Genomic DNA, 23436 nt, shown 5'->3' with positions numbered 1-23436 from the left:
TTTTTTTTTTTTTTTTTTTTTTTTTTTTTTTATTAAATGATACTCTAAGAAAATCTGCCAGCAGGTGGGGGTAAATATCGTTGAGTCGTTCATTCATTCGAATGGCTAATTCATTCAGGAATGAAGTAAACGGCTCTCTTTATGAATTCGTTCAAAACGCGGATTCATTCAGAAATTAAACACCGCTGTGTTGCTCGGAGATGCGCAAACAATTCTGCTATGGCTTTAAAGGTAATGTTCTCTGCTAAATTGAGCAAAATCCATATTATTGTGTTTAAAATATAACACAATATCAACTTCTTATTTACTGAAATGCTGTATAAAATCACATTTAAACTTGTGCTATTTGGGACAAAATCAGAACTCGTGTGATACTGCTCTCGCTATTGCTCTCGCTGCTCATGTGATATCGTAATCTAATTAATTACATGATGTTTCGATTAATTAATTTAATTAATCACAAAATAAATTTGACTGTGAAAATACCCACAAAAGATTATTTAAAGCTATTTTTGTGTTAAATGAGAAAGTATGAAGTAGACATTACAAATTGTAGCTTTAGAACTGTTTTATTTGATTCAACATAAAATTAAAGTTTAAAGTCATTGAAAATACTTATTTCACATAAACATGAATGGGTCTTTGAATCATTGGTTCACACGATTCATTCAAAATGCGGATTCATTCAGAAACTAAACAACGCTGTGTTTACTCGGAGACACACAACAATTCTGCTGTGGCTTTAAATGTAATATGTTCTCTGCTAAATTGAGCAAAATCCATATTATTGTGTTTAAAATATAACACAATATCAACTTCTTATTTACTGAAATGCTGTATAAAATCACATTTAAACTTGTGCTATTTGGGACAAAATCAGAACTCGTGTGATACTGCTCTCGCTATTGCTCTCGCTGCTCATGTGATATCGCTTATCATATGATATAAATGAGACAAAAACACATACAGGGGCATTTTTGCACCAATATCTTGAATTTTAGGGCATACCTGCATTTATGGAGTTGTTGCGCTGCACATCTCAGTATATTTTGTTCATACAATGAAAGTCATTGGTAACCAAAAGAGCTTTGTTACCAACAGTCTTTAAAATACCTTCTTTTATGTTCCATAAAAGAAAGGTTTGAAACGACATGAGGGTGAGTAAATGATGACCGCTATTGCTCTCGCTGCTCATGTGATATCGCTTATCATATGATATAAATGAGACAAAAACACATACAGGGGCATTTTTGCACCAATATCTTGAATTTTAGGGCATACCTGCATTTATGGAGTTGTTGCGCTGCATCGTATTTGTCAACAGTCAACTGTATGAAATGTAAGATGATGTACAGGTCTGGGGGCGGGGCCAGTGCGTTAACTGCGTTAAAATATTTTAATCGTGTTATTTTTTATAACTAATTAATTAAGTTAACGCGTTAAACTGACAGCCCTAATTAAAATACAAAAGTTATTTTAAATTGTAATAATATTTCCTAATATTATTGTTAATTATATATCCTATTATTATTATTATTATGATTAAGTAAATTCACTTGTTGAGCAAAAGAGACTTGTATGAACTGTATCCCACAACTGTATCCCAAGCAGACTTGGGTGAGTTCAGAAAACTGAAAAGTTGTAGGCCTTGAAGCACTGCTGATTTCTCTTTTCTGCGTTTTGTTCCCATAGGTGTTGGCCCTACCAGTATGTTAATCCCCTACTGTCAACAGAGCGCCATCCCTCTGCATTTAAAGTAATCTCTCTAAATGTCACAGGAAAAGCCCATGTCATGTATATTTAGTCTGTGCGTCTGGCATTTGCTCCTCCTTAAGAGAAGAGTGCACGGAGCTGCTGTAGTCTCGAGAGAGATGGAGGAGCCCAGATATTAAGGCTTCGCAAACATATGATACAGCACTTGGAAGGAGCAAAATTTAAGATGGCCACCTTGCTGCAGAACATTTAAGCATGTAGTTCGGAGGCAAAATTACAAGGTGAAGCAGAAAGGATGGAGAGACTGGAATATCCTGTAAATTCGTCATTGGGTTTAAACATTTCCAACCATTTTTTTTTTTTGTTGGGTGTGAACTATCCATTTAAGGAGAATGGGTTCTGCAACATTTTTCTGTATACTTCAGGCAGTAGTATATTTAATACTTTTATCCCATCCTCCTTCTCTTCCTGATTCCCTCAGATTTGAACTTTCCTCAAGAATGGTCTTTGATTTTAAAACTGACTCTGTGGTTTACATAACATTTACCGCAACCAGCACAAAAGCCTCCTTTCAGAACCAGTCAATAACAACAGAATACTTAATAAAAGCGAGTTATTTCTTTTAAGCCTCTACTATTGCACTGACCCTCACCAAAGAAACTTTGACAGGATCAATATCTTCACATAGACTACTTCCCACCAGTCTGCCTCTGCAATGTCAAACCGAATTGATCCGAGTTATGTCTAGCCTAACTTGCGGTGGAGTATATTTATTCTCTCCAGCACCAACTCACATTTGTGGCCGAGAGCCAAGGATAAGCCACTAGCGATCATTTGGTGCAAGCTCGCACTGTGCACAGCCAATAACTATTAGCGAATTCTTTCAGGTGTGTTTGGGAGGGAAGAATCGGGGCTGATAGTGAATTACACGCTTTCTGTAGAGTCCTTAAAAAGAGGAGGGCATAGTGGAGTCTATATATATTGCTTTCACGTGATTACAGCGGCCCGCTCCCTCAGGCATTTGCAGCAACAATATGGCTAATACGTTCGCTTGCGTTGGAAAACGTTTTTTTCCTTCTGTTTGAAAGCCATCCAGATAATTAGTGTCTAGGCTCACACTGTAATAAGACATTGTGACAGAATAAGAACAATGGGTCTTTGGGCTCTAGCCTGGTAAAGAGGGACACGCAGCGGCCCGTCTCTCAGTGCTGGCAAAGAGACAACTTGAGCATGTGCGTTGGGTCGCATCCCACTTTTCCTTAACAGCACGAGCAGGATGCGTTCCAGTGTTGTAAACGCTGCTGATGGCGTGTTTTCGCCTCACTCCAAAACAAGATGTATTTCAGATAATAAAATAGTCAAGGGGAAGCCAGCTCACTCGCCTGAGCGTCATCATTAAAAAGTTCTGCCTCAGCAAAGACGGCGAGAGGTGGAAAAAAACAGATTGCGGCCTTTTGCATCATTTCGCTCCACTTTCGAATGACTTCTGCAATCGCTCAATCATATTCGTGCCATCCTGTCGGTATTAGCGCGCAGGAGGCCGAGGCTGCATGGCGCGGAGGGACTTTAATCCGTGATGTCCTGCCACAACTATCAGCCTGCCATTGTCTCGCTCTGTCGTGTCCTTCATGATCGATTAGCCCGGGCTATAAAATAAGGGTTATCGATCAATGACAGTGGAGAGGTGAGAAAAAAAGGAAGGAGGGAGGGAGAGAGAGATGACAGCCGCAGACATGTCCGTTCCCTCAGCGAGGGAAAAAAGAGGGATGAGCCCCAGGGAATGAAGTGAGATTGTGTCTTGTGATGTTTATGCTGTTCATCACTGCAAACTGAAGTTCGCTAGCCAGCTAATCTGTTACATTGCAGCCTAGTGGGGAGGGCTGCGGTTATGTGGTGAAAGAGGAGCCGTTTCCACTTGCGTCTTGCTTGTATGTGTATTTTAAATGGCATACTGATTTATTGGTGTGATAGGGAAGCTCTGGGCGGTCTGAGCAGTTTATCACATCCCCGGATTTTCTTCTCTCCCCTCAGGTTATCCAAACATTGTAGCAACGTATGGCCGAGGATACACTGGTTTCGCCCCAAGCTACAGCTACCAATTCCCTGGTAAGTTCCATCTTGTTAAGCTCTGTATGGTGCTTCTCTCTCCTGCTGCCATCAGGTAATGTCCTCCCTGCTGACCGGCTAACTCACAAACACCAACAAGCACCCGTCCCTGCCTCTCGCTACAGCCCCATGCTGAAAACTTTGCCGTGGGACTTTATACTTAAATACACATTCACATACTCAAACATTATACATCTTAATGTACAAAGACACGCACATATTGCCTTGTTCGGCCCCCTGCTGAAGCCCCACTTCCACATGCTTGTAGCTTTACAGATAACACCGCCACACAAGATGTTTTTAAAACCCATGTGAGCTACAAACAAACCCATGGGCATCTCATTTTCTCTCCTTTCACAAATTTATCCCAGACAAAGAGGGGTCTTTTTTGTCTGGGATAAATGTGATGCAGCAAAGCAGCTCTATTATTTCACGGCTCAGTTCTCAGAACTGAGCTTTGATAACCTGATGGTCCAAAGCAGAATCAAAACGTGCATGGTATATTTTAGTATGATGTTCTGCTCACTGGTTTATCTGATACTGCTTTAATTGCACCTTATGTATTTCTGATACACGTGTGTTTGTTTTTCATCTCTACTGAAAAAAATAAAATAAAAAACAAAAACAATGGTCTAAGCCAGTCTGGTTAGCAGGTTTAAGCTGGACTATCTGGTCTAAGCAAGATCAGATAAAAAGTTTAAAAACATACAGTATTAAAAAAAAACGTGTACCATATAAACTAAGCTATATATCAATTTGTCCACCCACTAAACCAGGTCTGCCTAAAAGTATTTTGTGTATATTTACTTTTAGGCAGACCTCATTTAATGGGTGGATGAATTTGTTTATCACACTGGTCTTCCAACGTGACCAACTGTTAAAGGGGTCATTGGATGCCCATTTTCCACAAGTTGATATGATTCTTTAGGGTCTTAATGAAAAGTCTGTAACATAGTTTGGTTAAAATTTCTCAATGGTAGTGTAAAAACCTTTTTTACCCTGTCAAAAACAGCTTTTTCAGAGCAAGCCATTTTGTAGCATTTTCCTTTAAATGTTAATGAGCTCTGCTGACCCCACCCCTCTCTTCCGAGCTGCTCTCTGAGGGACTGTTTCCTTCGCATTCATCGTGAAACTTGCTAATTAGCACATTATTAGGAAAGGCGATTTGAAAAGATTCATTAAAAAACCTTATATTCACTTCTTCTGTAAGTGAAGCTGGATCACGAATGATTTGCACAACATTGCACGCATTTAGGCTACATAGACATAGCACATAGACTACATCTGCTCCGGCGGTGAAACACTGGCGGACTGATGGCAGTTCACTCAGGGCAGGTCTAAGGTAAGGAGCCAGTCCAGTCTGTGCTGAAACGCTACTGCCAATCAAACTATCGTGGGCGGGGCCTGTTTTTGTGATGTCACACAGACAGGCATCTGAGATAGGCTCGATTTGAGAAAGGGGTAAAGATTTTAGTAGATTAAAAAAAAAAAAAAACTGGGTGGATTTTTATCATTATAGGGTGATTGTGTACACACACTGCCAATACACATTTCAGTTCAAACAACATGTAAAAGTGCATGTAGCACTCAATGACCCCTTTAAATTCCCAAGACCCCTTTAAAAATCAGCAAACCAGTTTAGACTGGTCCGTGCTGTTTTACTGTCTTTTTTCAGCAAGCACCGCACTAGTCCCAAGTAGATGTATCTGCTGTATGATGCTTTTCATTAATGTAAAAATTATGCATGGAATAATTAAAAAAATATAGGAACTTCATTTGAATATTTTCTTCATAAACATGAGACAACAGCTCTTGACAATTTCAAAATGGTGTTGTGTTCATGCAGTTGATCTTCAGCTGTACATATGGAGCTGTGTATGTAGCCTCCCTCGTCTGCAATCAGAGTATCTTCAAGAGGGGTTGCAACCTTATTTATGTGCATACATTTTTCATGTTTGTCAGTTGCTCAGAGGCCCTCACTGGCGATGAAATTCTTATGTTGAAATGGCTGTTAAGCGTAAAGGTGGCTGTTTGTCACATCGAGAACACTTAGCCATCTTCCCCTTTGATGCCAGCCCACAAATAAACCTCAAACAATCCGTACAGCCGTCCCAAACTAACCATTGAGGGTGACTTAGATAAATAAACGAAGATGAACGAGAGTAATAGATAATGAGGAAGTGTAAATTGGCAGGCGCTTGAGGAAGAGCTACTGTGACTAAGCCCGGTTAGGGGGATTAAAACATCATTGTGGGCTCACTCTCTTCAGCGAGAAGTCTTAGCCCAGCGCCATGTTAGCAACAGTTCTGAGCCTAACAACATAGCAAATCACCTCTGAAATATATGTGTAGGCCTATATCTAAACGCTGAACTCCCACCTGATGCTAAAAATAACCGGCCGAATAAATACATGCAGGTCCGCCCATGCCGGAAGCGTCATAACGCTAGCTGAAAAGCAATCGAGTGTATCGAATGCATATTTTTAGTGATATCGACCCTGGATATAGAGCTGAAGGTCTTGCTGGCATATGACTCACTAGCAAAATAGGCTACAAACCGCTCGACTTAAACTGCAGTTCTAAGTGCAAAAAGGGGCCTTTTTTTCTCCGCTCATTTAATCCCCTGGCTTTTCTTGTAAAATGATCTGCCCAGTGCCACTCCAAAAGGGTCACCTCGCTCTTCCATTTCACATGTTGTCAATGACCTTGCTGTTGAACATATAGGGTGAAAAAGCTTTTTTTCCAGACTGCTCGTAGCACCTGGGATTTACTATAAGCTCAGCTGCAGCGAAGGTTAAAAATTGACTGTTGAAAAGAGAGAAGGTAATTTTTTTTCAAGGCACTTCTTGTAATCTGCACAGGTGACTGGATTTGTAACAGGTCACAGGGGATGGCATGCGTGTGTTTTCTCTGAATCTGTGCATGTATGCAAGTTACTGTGTGGACTTTTAATGAAAACAAGAACTACATATTGCTTATCAATGGCACTCGGGTGGAAGTAAATCCATGTAATGCTACAGTATGTGCGTATGATCGATATACAGTGTTTTTACCTTTCTAGTTCTCCTCAGGGAACAGCTTTGATCACGGATGGATTTAGTGTTTTCTTTGCCCCAAAGACATACAGGCATAAACAACCAATGGTGCTATGGCAGATTTTCTGAGCAAGTGTTGCTGCTATTGTCGTTTTCATACTAACATGTCCTCTGGTAGATAAGATAAGAAACAGCTGACAGGATCAGGCCACCTTCACTGTTATCTCCCCCTTCGCCAGGACACACACGCACACACATTGTTCTTCTCATTTTTATGAGACCGAGAAGGGTGTTTCAGAGGCTATAAATCCATGAGAAACACATCTAATGCTCAGTGTCTCTCCAGCAAGCCTGTGGATCCATTGGGTTTTCCCCAAGCTGTGAGAGAAGATCTTCTCATTTTGGCGTAAGTCTGTAGATTAAGGCTGCATTGATCCAGAGGAGCGCAAGTAGAGGTGGTTTTATAAAAGATAATTTTACAGTGCGACCCTGTTGTTGTTTTGTTTATTTCCTCTGTTTGATCTCGCCCCACATGAGTGCCAACCGCTTTTGGTTTTCCAAGTGGTGAATCATCTCTCCTCATCTTCATTCTGCCACGATTTCTTGCATTTGACGTGGCTGGTGCTGATGAGAGCTGAAGGTTGTTCCGACATTAAGGTCGCCGCCCCTCTCAGCCCAGTCGGAATGAACAGTGTGTTAGAACACCATCCTTTAGCTCTCATTCCTCCATTTATCTCTCCGTTCTCCTCAGGAGGAAGAACGGGGAGAGCTGAAATTGATGCTTCACTTTTGATTAGGGCCCAATCAGTTATGCAAACACTGAGGCTGTCGGGCACGGAGCCCCTCTCCATTCTCTACGGCGCAGCCCTCTGCCGGTCCCATCATACAGATAACACAACCGGGCTCGCAGGATATTGGAGTGCAAACAAACAAATAAAGATGGCTCTTTGGCTGACCAGAGATGCTCTTTGTGTGGGAGGCAAGGGAGACAGAGAAGGAGAGGAAATTGGGAGATGACAGAAACAAGGCGTGAGTGGCACTTGCTGAGGGAAGATATGATATGAGCCCTGCTCCGTTGAGCTTGGCAGCACCTACAGACTTAAGGAAAGCGGCACAATTTCTTCTCTTTGAACCATTGTGAGGAGAGGATCATAAAAGGAGGAGAAAAAGTGAGAGAGAGAGAGCAGATGATGAATAGGCAACAGTGAAGTCTCCTGCAGCTGCACTACCCCATTCAGCTCTTCACCCAAATTAGCTCTAATTGAAAAGGCTGCTTATTAACTCAGTAGGTATGAGGCAAACACATTCACCATGTTACATGCTCAAAACAGGGACCGCTGAGCTGGACACACACACGGTTCTTAAAAACGTATCCCGCCGCTTCATTTAGGGGTAATTCTTGACTGACGTGGGCAGATGTTATGTGTGTTTACGGAGTGCACGGTGGCAGAGGTCATTTTGGAGGTCGTCTCGTAGCGATAGATTAGACAGCCTGTCGCATGCGCCCTGCCTGAGGTAATCACGCTGATGACTCATCTGCTGTTCCCCACAGTCAGGCTGAATCCCTGTCATATCCCGCTCTGCACTGCAGAGGCGGTTTAACCAGTACAGGTTTGATTATCAGCTTGTATCAGATCCACAACTCAGACACTTGTCTGAATGGAGCAGCTTCTTTTGCCTTTAGGGAGGCACTGCAAAATGTCACATGACAGCGCAATCACAGCGTATTTTGATGTTTAATATACAGTTAAATGAAGAGGGAACCAGTCAGATTTCACTGTAGACAGGCAATTTCACTACTCATTGTCCTTTAGCTCATTGTTTGACGTGGTTAATTAAGAGATTATAAAGCAAAAGATGATCAGGCTACAGATACAGATTTACAGATGTAGTGTTTTTGTTTTTAATCTGTCAAACGAAAAGCTATATTTTGTCATTTGCTTAGTTTCTATTTCTTGCTTTACACAGTGGATTTTATTTTATTTAGTTTTGTTTTGCTTATTTTATTACATGGTATTGTGTGTATTTATTTTGGATATTTTATGTTGTTTATTTTTTTATTTTATTTATTGGTTTATTTTTATATGCATATTTTATGTTGTGATATATTGTGTTTTTATCATTTTATTTTTCTTTTATTATGTTTTTAATGGTACTTTTTTAAATTAATTTTATGTTATTTATTTTTTTATTTATTTTTTAATTAAAATTATTAGTCAAGAATTTTCACTTTGAGTATGCACAAATAATTTGCCGGAAACTTGTTGCATCCTATCTGGTTAAGGGTATGGTCACGTCAGTCAAACTTTGCTTTCTAGATCAATTTTTTTAACTTTACACTTTAAAAGTTTTAAGATTAAAGTTTGAAAATATCCCAAGAATGAAAGAATAATTCAAAATCTAATTGTCAGCAATGATGCAGTTCTTGGCTTGCCTGCTTCAGCTAATAGCCACTCTCTGACATGTCAGCTGGGGCCACTTGCTGTCTCCCATTCCTCTGGCCAGATCATTTTTGCACTTTAGCACTGCTCTTATGCAGCCTACTGAGCATTAGTGAATTCTGAAATCTGCAGCATAGCCTTGAAAGTGCATATGGTTAGATGTACATTACTATACAATTAGATTAGCATCAGCCCCTTGCCATTTCTGCCTGTCGTACAACCACAGATCAGCCCCCTCTTTCATACTCATCAATGAAACGTCCAATGCCCACAGATGAGCTTCTTAAAGAATCTGGCCTGATGAGAGGGTGACTTTGCCTGCCCCTGCTGGATTAATCCCTGTGCCCCTCTACCAGAGATATAGTATTTGTCTGGCCAGTAATTGCCCTCATCAAGGAGGCGGCAGACTGCAAAGTAGGGCATCAGGCAGCCAGTAGAGGAGACCTGTCCCTGGGCTGCAGTCTCATTATATGTGCCCATGCTGATGGCAGTGATTGGACCTGAATCCAGGGGGCCGGGAAGCCGCGGGGGAGGTAGGCTGGTTTGCTGTAGCCATATGAGGTTTCGCTGATGTCTCGGCAGGTTCTGACATTAGCAGGCCAACCAGATCCGGATCTTTCAAATCCCAGATGTCGTGATCTTCAGCAGAGTGACAAAGTTCACCGCTCGTGCGTCGATCACCATTTTGATCTTCCTTTCTTGTCTGGTGTTGAACTTTAGATCCTGAATTAAGATCCTGTTTGCTGAGCACATGGCATTATACATTTCTGTATTTAACTAATGGGCTGGTTTCCTCACTTGACATACGTCAATACGACATTCAGAGTGGTGACTTTGCCCTATGCATTCCCTGTTGTATTCTTAGGCGGTAACTTGGGTTTTCTTAGCTAAAGCCTTACCAGTAATATTTATGCAGCAGTGTCAGGCTGTTCTTTTACTCTATTTGTTCTGTGAACCAGAACTTATATGTATTTTTCTTTGCTGCTCATTACCTCTTTGAAAAATGTCTCTCTTTTGAGTGGTTGCAGGTTTTATTGCCTTGTGTAAAGTGGCGTCTTCTCTGAACTGCCTCCCCTGGCGCAGCTTCTTCCCCTGGGTACAGTTCCATTCGTCTTCCTCCATCCCCCATTTTCCTGCTCAGAGCGCTGTGCTTTGTGTAGATTAAGCATTATATGTAAACCAGGTAAGATGACTTGTATGCAAAAAATTTAATAACTAGCCTAGCTTGTAAGGTATATATAAACTTAGCTTTTGTTATACAATATATCCTTTGCTGATTTCACATGATTTGACATCTTTTGTGATGTATATTACCCAGTAGGGCTGGGCGATATGACGATATTATCGTATATCGACGATGTCTCGTAAGTATCGCGATGTCGATGTCAACAGTCAGGTAACAGACGATTATCGACATTATCGGGAAAAAAATTACAAATGATAAACCTAGTAAGTTGCAAAAAATATTTTACATAGCCCCATAGTCACCATACAGGTTTTTTTTGCATGCAAGAATGAAATAATTTAGTAGGAGGGTTGGGAATCGAAAAGCTATTCCAATTTCGGAAATCAGATCAGATGCCTAAGGTCAGGAATCAAATTACTTGTTATAAAATTACATTTCGATTCTGCGTCTCGATTTCTATATGCGCATTTATTGTGATTTCAAAAGATTCAACTGCAAGAAGACGAAATAGAACGCTGTTTTCTGTGCTGCACACACACGCAAAGCGCACGCACAAAAGCCGCCTCTTATATACACAAACACTGGACTGAGCTCTCTTTCTCGTGTTCTTACACATGTATAGGCCTATTCTATTTTGAGCTGCAGTTTAAACTTAATGTTGTTTGTTATTTTATATTTATATTTTCAGACTCATTTTTAAATTAATTTTGCACACCACAGGAACTTATAAAATTACCTATTTAAAGGGAAAAACCTACAGCACTTAAAGCACAGCACTTAAAAATTTAATATATATATATGTGTGTACGTATGTACAGTCAAACCAAAATATATTCAGACACCTTGAACATTTCATTCATTAATACAGTTTATTCACTATAGTTTAAAAAAATGGTAATAAAATATGACACAGCCGAAAGTACTCCTTGTGGCGATCCTCATCCAGCCGAAGCTCCTGAATTAAAGAATGGAGCTCTCCCCGCTCATTCCGAGTCCGTAGAATAGGGTGAACCCACAGCCTTCTCCTTTCCAGACGCTTTCGACGCCGTCGCAAAAGACACAGTACAAGCACATCGGAATCCATGTTGTGATAACTGAGGGGAAACCTTGGCGCGTGATGTCATATCCTGCTCCCGCCCATATTCGCAGCTGCGTCCGAAAAAATTTAAAAAAAATATGACAGAGCCGAAAGTACTCCTTGTGGCGATCCTCATCCAGCCGAAGCTCCTGAATTAAAGAATGGAACTCTCCCTGCTCATTCCGAGTCCGTAGAATAGGGTGAACCCACAGCCTTCTACTTTCCAGACGCTTTCGACGCCATCGCAAAAGACACAGTACAAGCACATCGGAATCCATGTTGTGATAACTGAGCGGAGACCTTGGCGCGTGATGTCATATCCTGCTCCCACCCATATTCGCAGCGGCGTCCGAAAAAATTTAGCATGTTCAAAGTCTAGTGTGACCGCCCCTTTAGACTTCTCAGCTTGCCCCTCAACATGCATGCGTTTGGAGTTTCGGCAGCCCAACACTGAAATGTGTCTACACAGGCGATAATGCCAAAAAGAAAGAGAAACATCGGAAAATCTGCATATTTTATTCAAGACATTATTATATGACATTAACATGCATTTATCATTCTTACAATCACCGCCAGAATGTCCAACTTCACCATGATGAACTTAAAATTGGGTTCTGTTATTTTTCCTCAACAGTTTCTCCTCACAAAACGAAATTCATTTCAAACACAAATTTGATAAGAACAGAGTGGAAATTATTAGCAACACCAAAATAACAGCAAAGCTAATGTTTTCTGTTAGTTTAAGTACAAACTAAGAAAAGTAAAAACCAAACTACTTTGTGGCAATAATTAATACCAAACTGAAGATGGTGTGTGCTTATGGTGCATGTCGGCAATGTTTTCTCGGCAGGGGCGGGGCGTGGTGGAGGTGGGGATTAGGTAGACGATATTATCGGATATCGCGATATTTTTAAAGGCGATTATCGATAAGATTTTTTTGACACATCGCCCAGCCCTAGTACCCAGCCGTACTGCTGTTTTGTGATGCTATTCAGAAAGCCCTCCTGGCCTATTTTATACAGGCCTGAGATGATGGATGTACTATAGAAATCTGGTCATGCCTTCTGCTTTCAGAAATTGCTCTATAAGATGCACTATTAGTCAGACACAGCTTCACACCTTGTATGTGATGCTCCCTGTGGCCGTTCATATATTCCAGTGTTTTTCCCCTTAATGTGCTTCTCAGATCAATGAAAACATTGCTTGTGTATTTAACCTCTGATCATGAGTGAACCATAGTACATTCTCACATTTTTCAGAGTGGATCGAAAAATAATCATTAAAATACATGTTTGGTTATAAACCTCTATATAAGATGCTTTTTTTAATGCCATGTTATTATTTCATGCCATATTATATTATGGTTTTTTGGGTGTTCAAGGCAGCTACTAGGGTCTTCTGGATGTTTCTAAGCAGTTGCAGGATTGTTCTGTGTGGTTTCAAGCAGTTGCTAAGATGTTTTAGATGGTTGTTAGAGTGCTCTGGGTGGTTGATAGGGTGTTTTGGTTGCTGCTAGGGTGTTCTGATTGGTTGTCATGCTGCTTCTAGAGTGTTCTGGGTGGTTCCTATGCATTGCAAAGCTTGTTCTATGTGGTTGCTAGGTGGTTGCTATGATGTTTAAGGTAATGAGCCCAAGTCTAGTATATTTTAGTCACTAGATGTAGCTCTGTCCCTTCATTGTTAGCCTATGGGATTTTTTAAACTTTTTTTTAAACATCACCCTGTGAAAAAAAAAAATGTTTTATACAAACGTGGGCATGATATAAGGTATCGTTCATGTCCCTAAACAGTGTTCAAATCAGTTTTTTTTTTTTTGCGCTCATGCTCCTGGATGTCAGCAGTGTAATTGTTCTGTAACCACATTGAATGTGGTAAACAGTGGCCTCGGCCACGCTCACCTCGTCGAAATAATTACAGCTAAATTCACACCTCTCCACCACAAGCGGCTAAACCTCTGCAGCCAGCATTGACCCACGATTCTCACACCTGTAATTCCCAAAGCCACAGACTCCAGAGCAGCGCCACGTCTCGTGTCTCCTTCACCGTCAGCACCCTCATTAGCCGTAGATAAGAGCAGGAGGGTGTAATACGGAGGAGTTCTCTGCCACTTGGGCTTGTGCATTTGGAAGCCTCATTGCCCAAGCTTCCAGCAGTCTTTGATAGCTCTGCAGAACGGCCCTTTTGAAAGTAATACAAGTCAAGGGCTTCTACTAGAGAAGCATGACTCACCTCTCGTTTGCCGGATGAAAAGATGGTCTGCGAGATTGCTCTTTTCTTTTATCCACCTTTTTTCCCTAAGATGCTCATTTTAGCACTCACATTTCTAATTTGTTTCTCTCTTGAATGTCTTTTATAATGGCAACATCAACTAATAGCGCTTTTTGAGTATGTTTGAAAAGCACACAAAAGGTTCCTGTTCTTTGATCCATTTTCATCAGGGGTTTAAATGATGTTCTGATACATTCAATATCAAATTCATCAGATGTATTTCCATTTCTGTTTTAATGTTAGCAGCCCAACTAATCTCATTTAATGGCCATTATGACTTAAAATCATGATCGACCGTGTCTGATTATTTAATGTCTGTGACTCACAGATTCAGAAAAGAAAACAAACGGTGCACGGTCCAAACTGGAGCATCTCCAGAGGACTGCTGGCAAGAACAAACAGGCATTAGCGATCATAAAATAAAAATTGCGCATTCATAAAATGTAAGAAGACTTCAGGAGGCAGAGAAAACGGAGAAGTGAGGGGACAGCAGGAGGAAATAGCGTGGGAGAGAGAGAAGGGATGAGTGAGGACGGCATCTCCTCCAGGGCTCCGGGGTGGAATAGATGTGTCCTTGTCCCTCCTCCAGGCCAGTCCTGCCCAGCCGAGCACAGCCACTGACAGAGCAAACAGGCTGGAAAAATGGGTAAAAGTGGAAAGCTAAATATTGGCGTTATGTCCTCGGTAATAGAGAGGCCATGAAATTGATTTGATTCTGCCAAGCTGTTCCTGGGGGATAACACTCACCCCTCCACCCCAAGCTCCCCCTCTCTCGCCCCGCCGACCCTCTTCAGGAACAAAGCACCGGAGAGATGTGTGAATTAACCTTCTTAATTTGCAGTTTCTGAGTAGGTAATTTGTTTCCAGAACTTTCTAGATCTCTAGCACACAGGCATCCGCATATAATATTGACATCAGCTGAATGAATGTGGGGTGGAGAGGTACCCGCTCAGAAGAAAAGTAGAGTTCAGCGGCACCACAATTAACAGCGGTATTGACTGGACGCAGCAGGGTGCATGTTTACCATTGTCTGAGAGATGTTTTACACGTGTCAAGAGCCAGTTTTGTTCTGAAGAGGCTGATAAGTGGGACTAAAACTAATATTTACAGGAAGTGAAATGCGGCCTCTCAGATGAGACCAGAAGTCTCTCAGTTTGATGTTGCTGAATTAACTTTCATGCTTAAAAGGATAGTTCTCCTAAAAATGTAAACAATTCTGACATCATTTACTCACCCTCCTGTCATCCCAAGCCTGTATGACTCACTTTCTTCTGAGGAACATAGAAAGAAAATATTTTGAATGTCAGTGGGGTCTAAACAACTTCAGGGAGAATAACTTATTTTGGGGCGAACTATCCTTTTAAGGAAGTAATACATTGATCATTATTACCTGAAAAGTATTGATCAGAAATAGTTTATTTTATTTAAATAATAATACTGATGGTTTTGCTCTGCACTTGTTTGAGTTGTGATTTTGTATGCTTGTTAGATGATTGTGTTAGCTTAGCGATATGCTAACATAAGAGTCTCTCATGCACAGAGCTGTTTGTGTGCTGCATGGAGTTGCTGAAATTAAATCTGTCATTTTATTTTTATTTATTTATTTTAGTAATTAGTAACTTTTCATATAAAGTAATAATTTTATATGAAAGCAGTTGTTTTGGCTCTGGATAACAGGTGCATTATGACTTTGTTTGAAATATAAATTTAGTGGGATTATAGTGTGAAAAAGTACAAATGTACTGTATTGTTTATTTACACTACATTTACATTATATATATATATATATATATATATATATATACACGCATAAGAAATTAATACTTTTATTTACCAAGGATTACATACTTTTTTAGATATATGCTGTTCTTTTGAACTTTTTATTTATCAAAGAATCCTAAAAATAGTTCAGTTGTAAAATATTTCATAATATTTCCCTTTTTTCCCCTCAAATAAATGCAACCTTGCGGAGCATAAGAGACTTATTTTGAAAACATAAAAAACCATTGCAAACCCCAGACTTTTGAACTGTAGTGTATTATTCATAAAGTCCTTTAATTACAAGATGTGCATTAATTGTACCATGTTACTCTCAGCACTGTTTATAAGTGGTGTGAAGCTCCACATATTTCACACATAGAACTCTGTCTTAATCTATTTGCATTGTGAGTGTCAGGTTGTCTCATACATGCAGCATATCTAGGGTTTCTTCATGTTCTTCCAGAAATGCTGTGAAAACACATTGTCAAAGGCGACGGTGACGCTCTTAACTGGGAGCTACTGTTTCATTTCAAATAAGAATTGTTATTCGACAGGCGCTAGAAAATGCATTGTTTGCTGAAATATTTAACACTAGCTGCTATATAGGCTATACTTTCATTTATCTGGATGTTAAGCGCTCATTCCCATTGTTCAGTTCTACAGCTAATCTTGTCCTAAAGACTCCTTTTTGATTAGGCATTAGCAGCACATGAAAGGTTATTAAGGCCACTAATATGAGGGTTTGGAGGGCGTCTGTGCTGAAGAATAGGAGGGAACCCGTAAGAGACAGGGCTAATTACCATCCATCCTTCTATGTGAACCCAACCATCTGCCAGTGTCACCCACTTATTGTCTATTGGCTTTCAATCATGAACGGACCGCTGCAGCCAAAGATGTGTGTTTTAATTAGAGAGCTGCTCTATAATTATATTTATATTATAATAATGACTTTGACGAAGCGTTTGAGTGGATGTCCTTCATTGTTCACTAGAATGATAATATTTAATTATGATGTTTGAACACTGCAGATTTGAGCAAGCTGAGTGGTTCTCTGTCTCTTTGACTTGCACACGTGGGCACGCCACCACACACACACTCATGCTCACGCGTTCTAGCTCTGTTTTTCAAACACACACAAATACAGAAGACACATGTTCTTACCGTGTACAGTAGTGCCGTAGTGCTCATTTGCTCTGTTCTAAAATCTAGTGAGCTGCCTACTTAGGCATCATAAGCCTTAAAGGAATAGTTCACCAAAAAGAGAAAATGATGTCATCATTCCAAGGTTGAATGACTGGCTTTCTTCAGCGGAACACAAAAGAAGGTGTTGTGATTGGCAGCACTCGGCACCTGGTCGGGAAATGTCATGCTCCCTTACCATAGCCGCCTGCGAGCCTCAGTGTAAATATTGCGTCAATATCAAATCATTTTGAGCGTGATTTAAACCCGGATGATTGTAACCACTCTAAGTTCGTCTGCCTTGGGAAAGCTAGCGCGTCTCCAACATAGTGATAACACTCGTTGCCTTCTCTAGTGCAGCTCAACCAGGTCTCGTCCCATTCGTGATATCACAAATCCCGTAAAATATGCATTGTAGTCCAAACGAGTCGTTCGTTGTAGTTTTTGAAAAGTGATTTCTGTTAAATAAAATATCTCCTTTTGAAGTGGACTTTGAGCTTTGTAACTTTGCAGATCTTTTTTATGCTCAAACAGCAACATTACAGACTAACAAAAGTTGAAATGTGAAAAAGCATAATACGACCCCTTTAAAAATGACAGTTTTTTTTTTTTGTTTGTTTTTCCATACAGTGAAGTCAGTGGGCTTAGATGTTGTTTTGGACACGGCTCTTTTTTATTGTATGGGCAAAATATATGAAACTTTATTCAAAATAACATGTTTCATGTTCTGCAGAAGTACAGATTTCCAACTGTATGAGGGTGAATAAGGGATAGAATTTTTATTTTCTGTCTTTTTAAAATGCTGCCTCCTAAGATACCTTGTTTTCCCCAAATTCTAAGAAATGCCTTGTTTCAATCAATATTCTTTCAATCTCATTATTTTACCCGGTATTTGTGTCTTGCATCAATGATTCAGTGTTTTCGCCATTAGCTTAGCAACTTGCTAACATCAAACTCTATTGGAATCAATTGTGAATTGCTATTGGTGATGCTGATTGAGTTTCTTCCTATGTAGAGCATTCCAAATCAGTCACTTATGAGTTTCCATGATGATTAGAATACAGCCTCAGAAGGCAACTTGCTATTTAGGCAGTGAGGCAGCTCACTATGCTTTGGAACAGAGCTATTGTTTTTAGTGGAAGGTAGTCGTGCATAAAACCATTAAGCCAAAGTCTTGTAAACATGAATCTTGGACTCTGCAGTCAGTGTATTCACCTACAGTCAGTTTACTTTATTTCGCACACATGCATTCTGCCCCCTTCCTCGCTGCTGTTCCATACCTGTTCCCTTCCCCTGTGTAACGCACGCTTAAAGTGAATTAAAGGGCACTTGGTAGCGAGCAATTAATCCCTGATGCCTAATCTCGTAATAACACCATAAAGAGCCGCTAAACCGGGAAGGAGATGAAGACACTTTCATCCAGCCCTGCCGGTGTGACTGTAGCATCAGTTCACACTGCCTGGAGACCAAATTATCCTCCTGATTGATTGAGTTTCAAGGCATAAACTGGAGGACGATTCGCCTGCTCGGCTTTACGACTCTCCGTCTCTGTCTCGCTTCCTCGTTCTCCCGCCCAAACATGAGCGGCAGCGCAGAGATAAGTGACTTAAGTGGACTACAAAGTGTCGGGAGCGTGGAGCCATTTCCATATCGCCTTTGTGCTGCCGATGCCGGTCATGGTTGGAGTTAACCCTATAGTGTTGCACTGGATCATCTTTCTGGCTCTTGCTGGATTTCTCTCTGCCTTTATGGAATTCAAGCTGCGGTTTCTGACTCGCCCCCTGGTCTCGTGTCTCTTTTCAGCTCTTGTTATAGCGTGAATTTGTGATTTGTGAGGTGTTATGGAAACTGGTGCTGCATAAGTAGAAAATTCTCATTTGCTTGATGAATGAGTGTTTGGTGTGTGTTGAAATGCTCAAGACAAAATAAAATTAAAATGACAAATTTGAATGAAAATACACAGACAAATGGATAGTATAGACTATAAGGCAATAAAAAGTCACATACATTTTTTTTTTTTTTTGCCTTGAAATAATTTACATTTTCATCAAACGTTTGGGGTTGGTAAGATTTTTTAATGTTTGTGAAATAAGTCTTTTATTTTTCACCAAGGCTACATTTACAACAGTGATATTGTAAAATATTGTTAAAATTAAAAAAAGTTTTCTATTTGAATATATTTAAAAATATTATTTATTCCTATTATGGCAAAGCTGAAATTTCAGCAGCCATTACTCCAGTCTTCAATGTCAAATGATCCTTCAGAAATTATTCTAATATTTAATGCATCCTTAAAAAAAAAAAGAATCTTATCTAACCCCAAATTTTTGAACAGTAGTATATAATAAATGTTAAATAAATAATCCTGAGAATTATTTACTTTTTTATTATAGGGTGTATTATATATGAATGGATTAAAGAATACCTTTGCATAAACAGGCATCGAGTAAAGTGTTACATATGCCACTGATGTCAAAAAATATCAAGAGGACATTGAGGTAATCTGTCATATTTAGTATACAATCCCTATCAAATTCATATTAACAAATAAAGAGATTTATTTTTATTATTATTATTTTTAAATCTAAAGGGTTTTTTTTCATATTTTTTTGCTATTTAACAAATTAATGTTGGGCCATTGAATAACTGTGTACTGCAGTGCTATATTTACACCATTAAAGCATTCTAGTCCCTTTACATTTCGCATGATAGCTGAAATCTAATTAGTTTATCACAGTTACTTGACCACACAAGCTCAGTAGCATATCTGAAAGTCTGATGCTCAGCCGTAGCCCTCCCGCTGTGTGCTTCAAACAGATAAGCTAAGGAGCAGCGTGGTCACCCATGCAGAAATACCCAGAGTGCATTAGGGCCACTGCAGTCTCCTCCACACTCCGAAGACGCCCACAGTACACAGTACATTACAGCAGCCTGCAGAACCTGCAATGACACTGCAGCAACTTTATGAGTCAGTAATGTTGTGAGGTAGCTTGATCCTGCTTTTTTTCTAATTTATCCTCTCCTCTCATTTTCCCTCTCCTTTTTTACCCTCTCCTCCCTTCACTACTCCCCATTTTCCACCCTGCTCCTTCTCCTCTTTCCTCTTCTTCTGTCTGCTTGTTTCTATGCCTACTCCTGTTTCCTCTTTTGTACTTCTCCTCTCATACCTTCACTCTTCCACATTTCATTTTTTGCCCTGTTCTCTGTTTTACTTTCCTATATTTTCTCCTTTCCTTTCATCCTTTTGCTAATGCCCATTTTCCACCTTGTTCCCTTGTTTATTCTCACCTCTGCCCTGTTCCCTGTGTTTTTCCTCTCCTTTCCACCTTTTTTCCTCTCTTCTCTTATTACTTCTCTACTCCCTTTTTCCACTCTGTTTCCTATTTTTCTCACCTGTCCATTTTTCCATCCCCTTCCATTCCTCTCTTTTCTCTATTTCCTCACTTTCTGCCCTGTATCCTATTTTCCTTCTTACCTCTCCTCTTATCTTATGTCTATTCTTGATTTTTTTTTACTCCCCTCTCCTCTCATTCCTTTACTTTTTCCTTTTCAACCCTGTTTCCACGCTTCTGTTCTTCTTCTCTTTTCTTATTTCATTTTCCATTCTGTTATCCTTCCATTCCCTCTCCACGTGTCTTCTCCTCCTCTCTCCTCTTACCTCAACCACATCCTGATCCCAAACCCCACCCACCCGCACAGGCTTCCAGGCAACAGCGTACGGTCCAGTAGCGGCAGCAGTGGCAGCAGCACGCGGCTCAGGTAGGGGGGCCCATGGAAGAGGCGGCTACGCAGCATACCCTCAGAGCACAGGGCCAGGTAAACACTCTGGCCTTAGATCTGTGTGACTGCTGCTCTCTCCATGCTGCTCCTAACTCTAGCCGCCTCTGTCCTCTCTCACACACACATATACACTCACATATACACACATTCTGTAGTTAGAAGGAAAGGACAGGACTCAAGACTCCTGCCTGCTTCCTCTCCTTTCCTGTTGTAGATGTGATTTATGGAACTGGCAGAAGTCGCCCCACTAGCCGATGGTCTGAGACCAGCTTTTCCCCTAGTTTTCCTAATTTAGTTAATGCCAGGTTTATTGTCGGTGGAACTGGTAACAGATCAGGGCACAGGGGCCGCCTTCCGCTTGCACAGCCATTTGTACTTTACCGTAGCTGCTGTATTTGTTTCGCTAACCCTCTTCCCCACACAAAGACAAACAAAACACTATTACACACGGACTTACACGAATGAGCCTTTTCATTTCTCTTGGTTTGTCAGTTCTCACATTTAATCGTCGGCGCTCACGGTCGTTAATGCCTTCTTCTGTCATTTGGACAAACTTTGTTCGCCTTTGACTAGAAAACACAGTGTGCGCACAATAAACAGAGTGTGCACATTAAAAGTTCCCAGTCGCTCCCTCGTTCCGCCGTGGTTATTGATCCGGAGACTGGATAGCTTAATCTATCAATCTGACTTTGTCTGTAAGACACAAGGATACTTAAATAAATAAACAGCAGGGAGGAACAGCCCTCGGCCTTCTCGCTGACGTCTGGACTTTAGCACTATGTGAAATGATGGTCTTGGCTAATTGGCCATCAGAAAGTAATGCCGTAGCGGGTGCAGAGCTTATTTACACACATCCATACTGTTACATTGTCTAGGCACGTAAAAAGGCAAACATACACCTTTTCACGCGCATGCGTTTACTGCATATTTTGACTCGAGTTCGCTCCATTGACACCTGCTCTCCAGCAGACAGCTATCCACCCCGGTGTAATTGGCAGACAGGCGTAAATGTGGCTCGGCGCACGGTTTGAAGAAACGCAGTCGACAGAGCGTGAGCCAATCAGTCATGCCTCTCCACCCAATCAGATGTGTCTGATTCTGATTAGCACCCGGCTAAAGAAACCAACTTAGCCTGAAAAAAAAAACAGCTCTCTGCATCTCTGTGCTGTTTAATGTGCGTGAATTACACCAGGCTTGTTTGGAGCGGACTCTGAGTTTAAAACGAGAGCTACATGAGAAATGACTCTCAGGCGATGGCGTCTCCAGACTTTTAAACAGCTCGTGGTCATAGTTGTCAGCTTGTAGAAGTCATACTCGAGGCTGGCATTGTGAACTTCAGATCTTGAGCTTGATTTTCATTTGAACATTGAAATACTTTGTGTTTTGGAGAGGAATGTGATTAGGTAAGGTCTTGGCCCACTGGACCAAGTTTATTAGGCCAGTGTAGTTATTTTAGGACCCTCCCATCCCCCATGGCTAGCATCTTAAGCTGATGGCGCAGTTGCACTCTTTTGTGACTGATGGAGTCGCTCCATGGTTGCGTTGTGACAGAAGTGAGAAAGCCATTGAGACAGAGCACTGACATTTAAGGATGAACTTTTCCGAGAACCTCATCATCTATTACCCAACTGATCTCCATTGCACAGCACAGTTTATACACCCCTGCTGTGCATACATTTGCTGCTAGGCAGAGGATGAGATGTGTTTGCGTGCCTACTGTCAGTCATTTAACTCCTGCGCAAACCTACCGGCAAGGGTACAGAGAAAGTCAGAGGCTCCGCTCTGACAGACGAGCTGTCGCACTCCATTCTGCGGGGTACTCTGGTGAAATGGTGACACCACAGACGGCTCTTGCAGAGCATCTTAATCACTGCACAATCTCCGTCAATCACCCAAGGGCTGTTGCACTTCCTCCACCTGCTTGATGCAATGATAAGTATTTGAAACAGAGGTTCTCAACCTAGGGGTCACAACTCTGTGTGGGTCACCAAAGATGCAGATAGGGTAAAAAAATATGAATATAATATAATATAGGGATGCACGATTTATCGGGCAATAATCCGTATCGGCCGGTAAAAACAATTACCTGCCCTAATGGCCATCGGCCGATTGTTGAAAAACAGCCGGTGATCAGGGCCGATTATTTCCTGTCAATCAAAAGGTGGCGGAAACGTGTGTCAGACTGCAACTTGCATGAAGAAAATGTTTCTTGTGTTGAATTTAGGGCTGTCCAGGTTAAAGCAATAATAAGGGTTCTATTTGACCCTATGAAACACCCGTATTTCAAGCCAGGGTTTCCAGATCCGCAGTTTTGCCTTCACAAAACATTTTTTGTAATGCGCCTCCAATACAGTTATCGCAAAGAGCTTTGTGCTTTGTTACTTCTGAAAATAAACAAAATCTCAGCTTTTAAATCCTGTATATTTTATAACAAAATTCAAACAATAAATTTCATTTTGACGCTCTTGTTTATTAATGTTACATGTCAGATCGCTGTAGCAGCTTCAGTTCAAGCGACAGCGTGGAGCATGCGTCTCTTCCACTTTAATACAAGTTATAGCTCAAAATAAACATAAATGAACATCAGAAGGTATGTTGAAAGATACAGTATAACTTACCGAAACATATCATGTCTTATATAATCGCTCAATCAGCGTTTTAACCGAAAGTCGTCAAATAAAACAGCTTGCGAACAATATTGCATTTATTTCAGGAAAGTTATCCACTGTTCACTATAAAAAAAAACACTAGCGAGAGCTTATTTACTGTTAATTATACAGGTGCATCTCAATAAATTAGAATGTCGTGGAAAAGTTCATTTATTTCAGTAATTCAACTCAAATTGTGAAACTCGTGTATTAAATAAATTCAATGCACACAGACTGAAGTA

At 40.7% G+C, this 23436-nt stretch overlaps 1 protein-coding gene across 1 annotated transcript in view; it reads left to right on the top strand.

The window, feature by feature from the left end:
- msi2b (musashi RNA-binding protein 2b) overlaps positions 1-23436 on the top strand; it is a 290893-nt gene that overhangs the window by 241863 nt on the left and 25594 nt on the right. The window contains exons 10-11 of the mRNA XM_016478837.1: positions 3745-3819; positions 20466-20525. Coding sequence (XP_016334323.1) covers positions 3745-3819; positions 20466-20525 — 135 coding nt within the window. The remainder of the gene's footprint in view (positions 1-3744; positions 3820-20465; positions 20526-23436) is intronic.

This window comes from Sinocyclocheilus anshuiensis, unplaced genomic scaffold (assembly GCF_001515605.1).
Source record: "Sinocyclocheilus anshuiensis isolate Anshui unplaced genomic scaffold, SAMN03320099.WGS_v1.1 scaffold1170, whole genome shotgun sequence".
Taxonomy (NCBI): Eukaryota; Metazoa; Chordata; class Actinopteri; order Cypriniformes; family Cyprinidae; genus Sinocyclocheilus; species Sinocyclocheilus anshuiensis.
The sequence above is the reverse complement of the archived record's forward strand: the minus strand, read 5'-3'. Positions and strand labels throughout refer to the sequence as shown.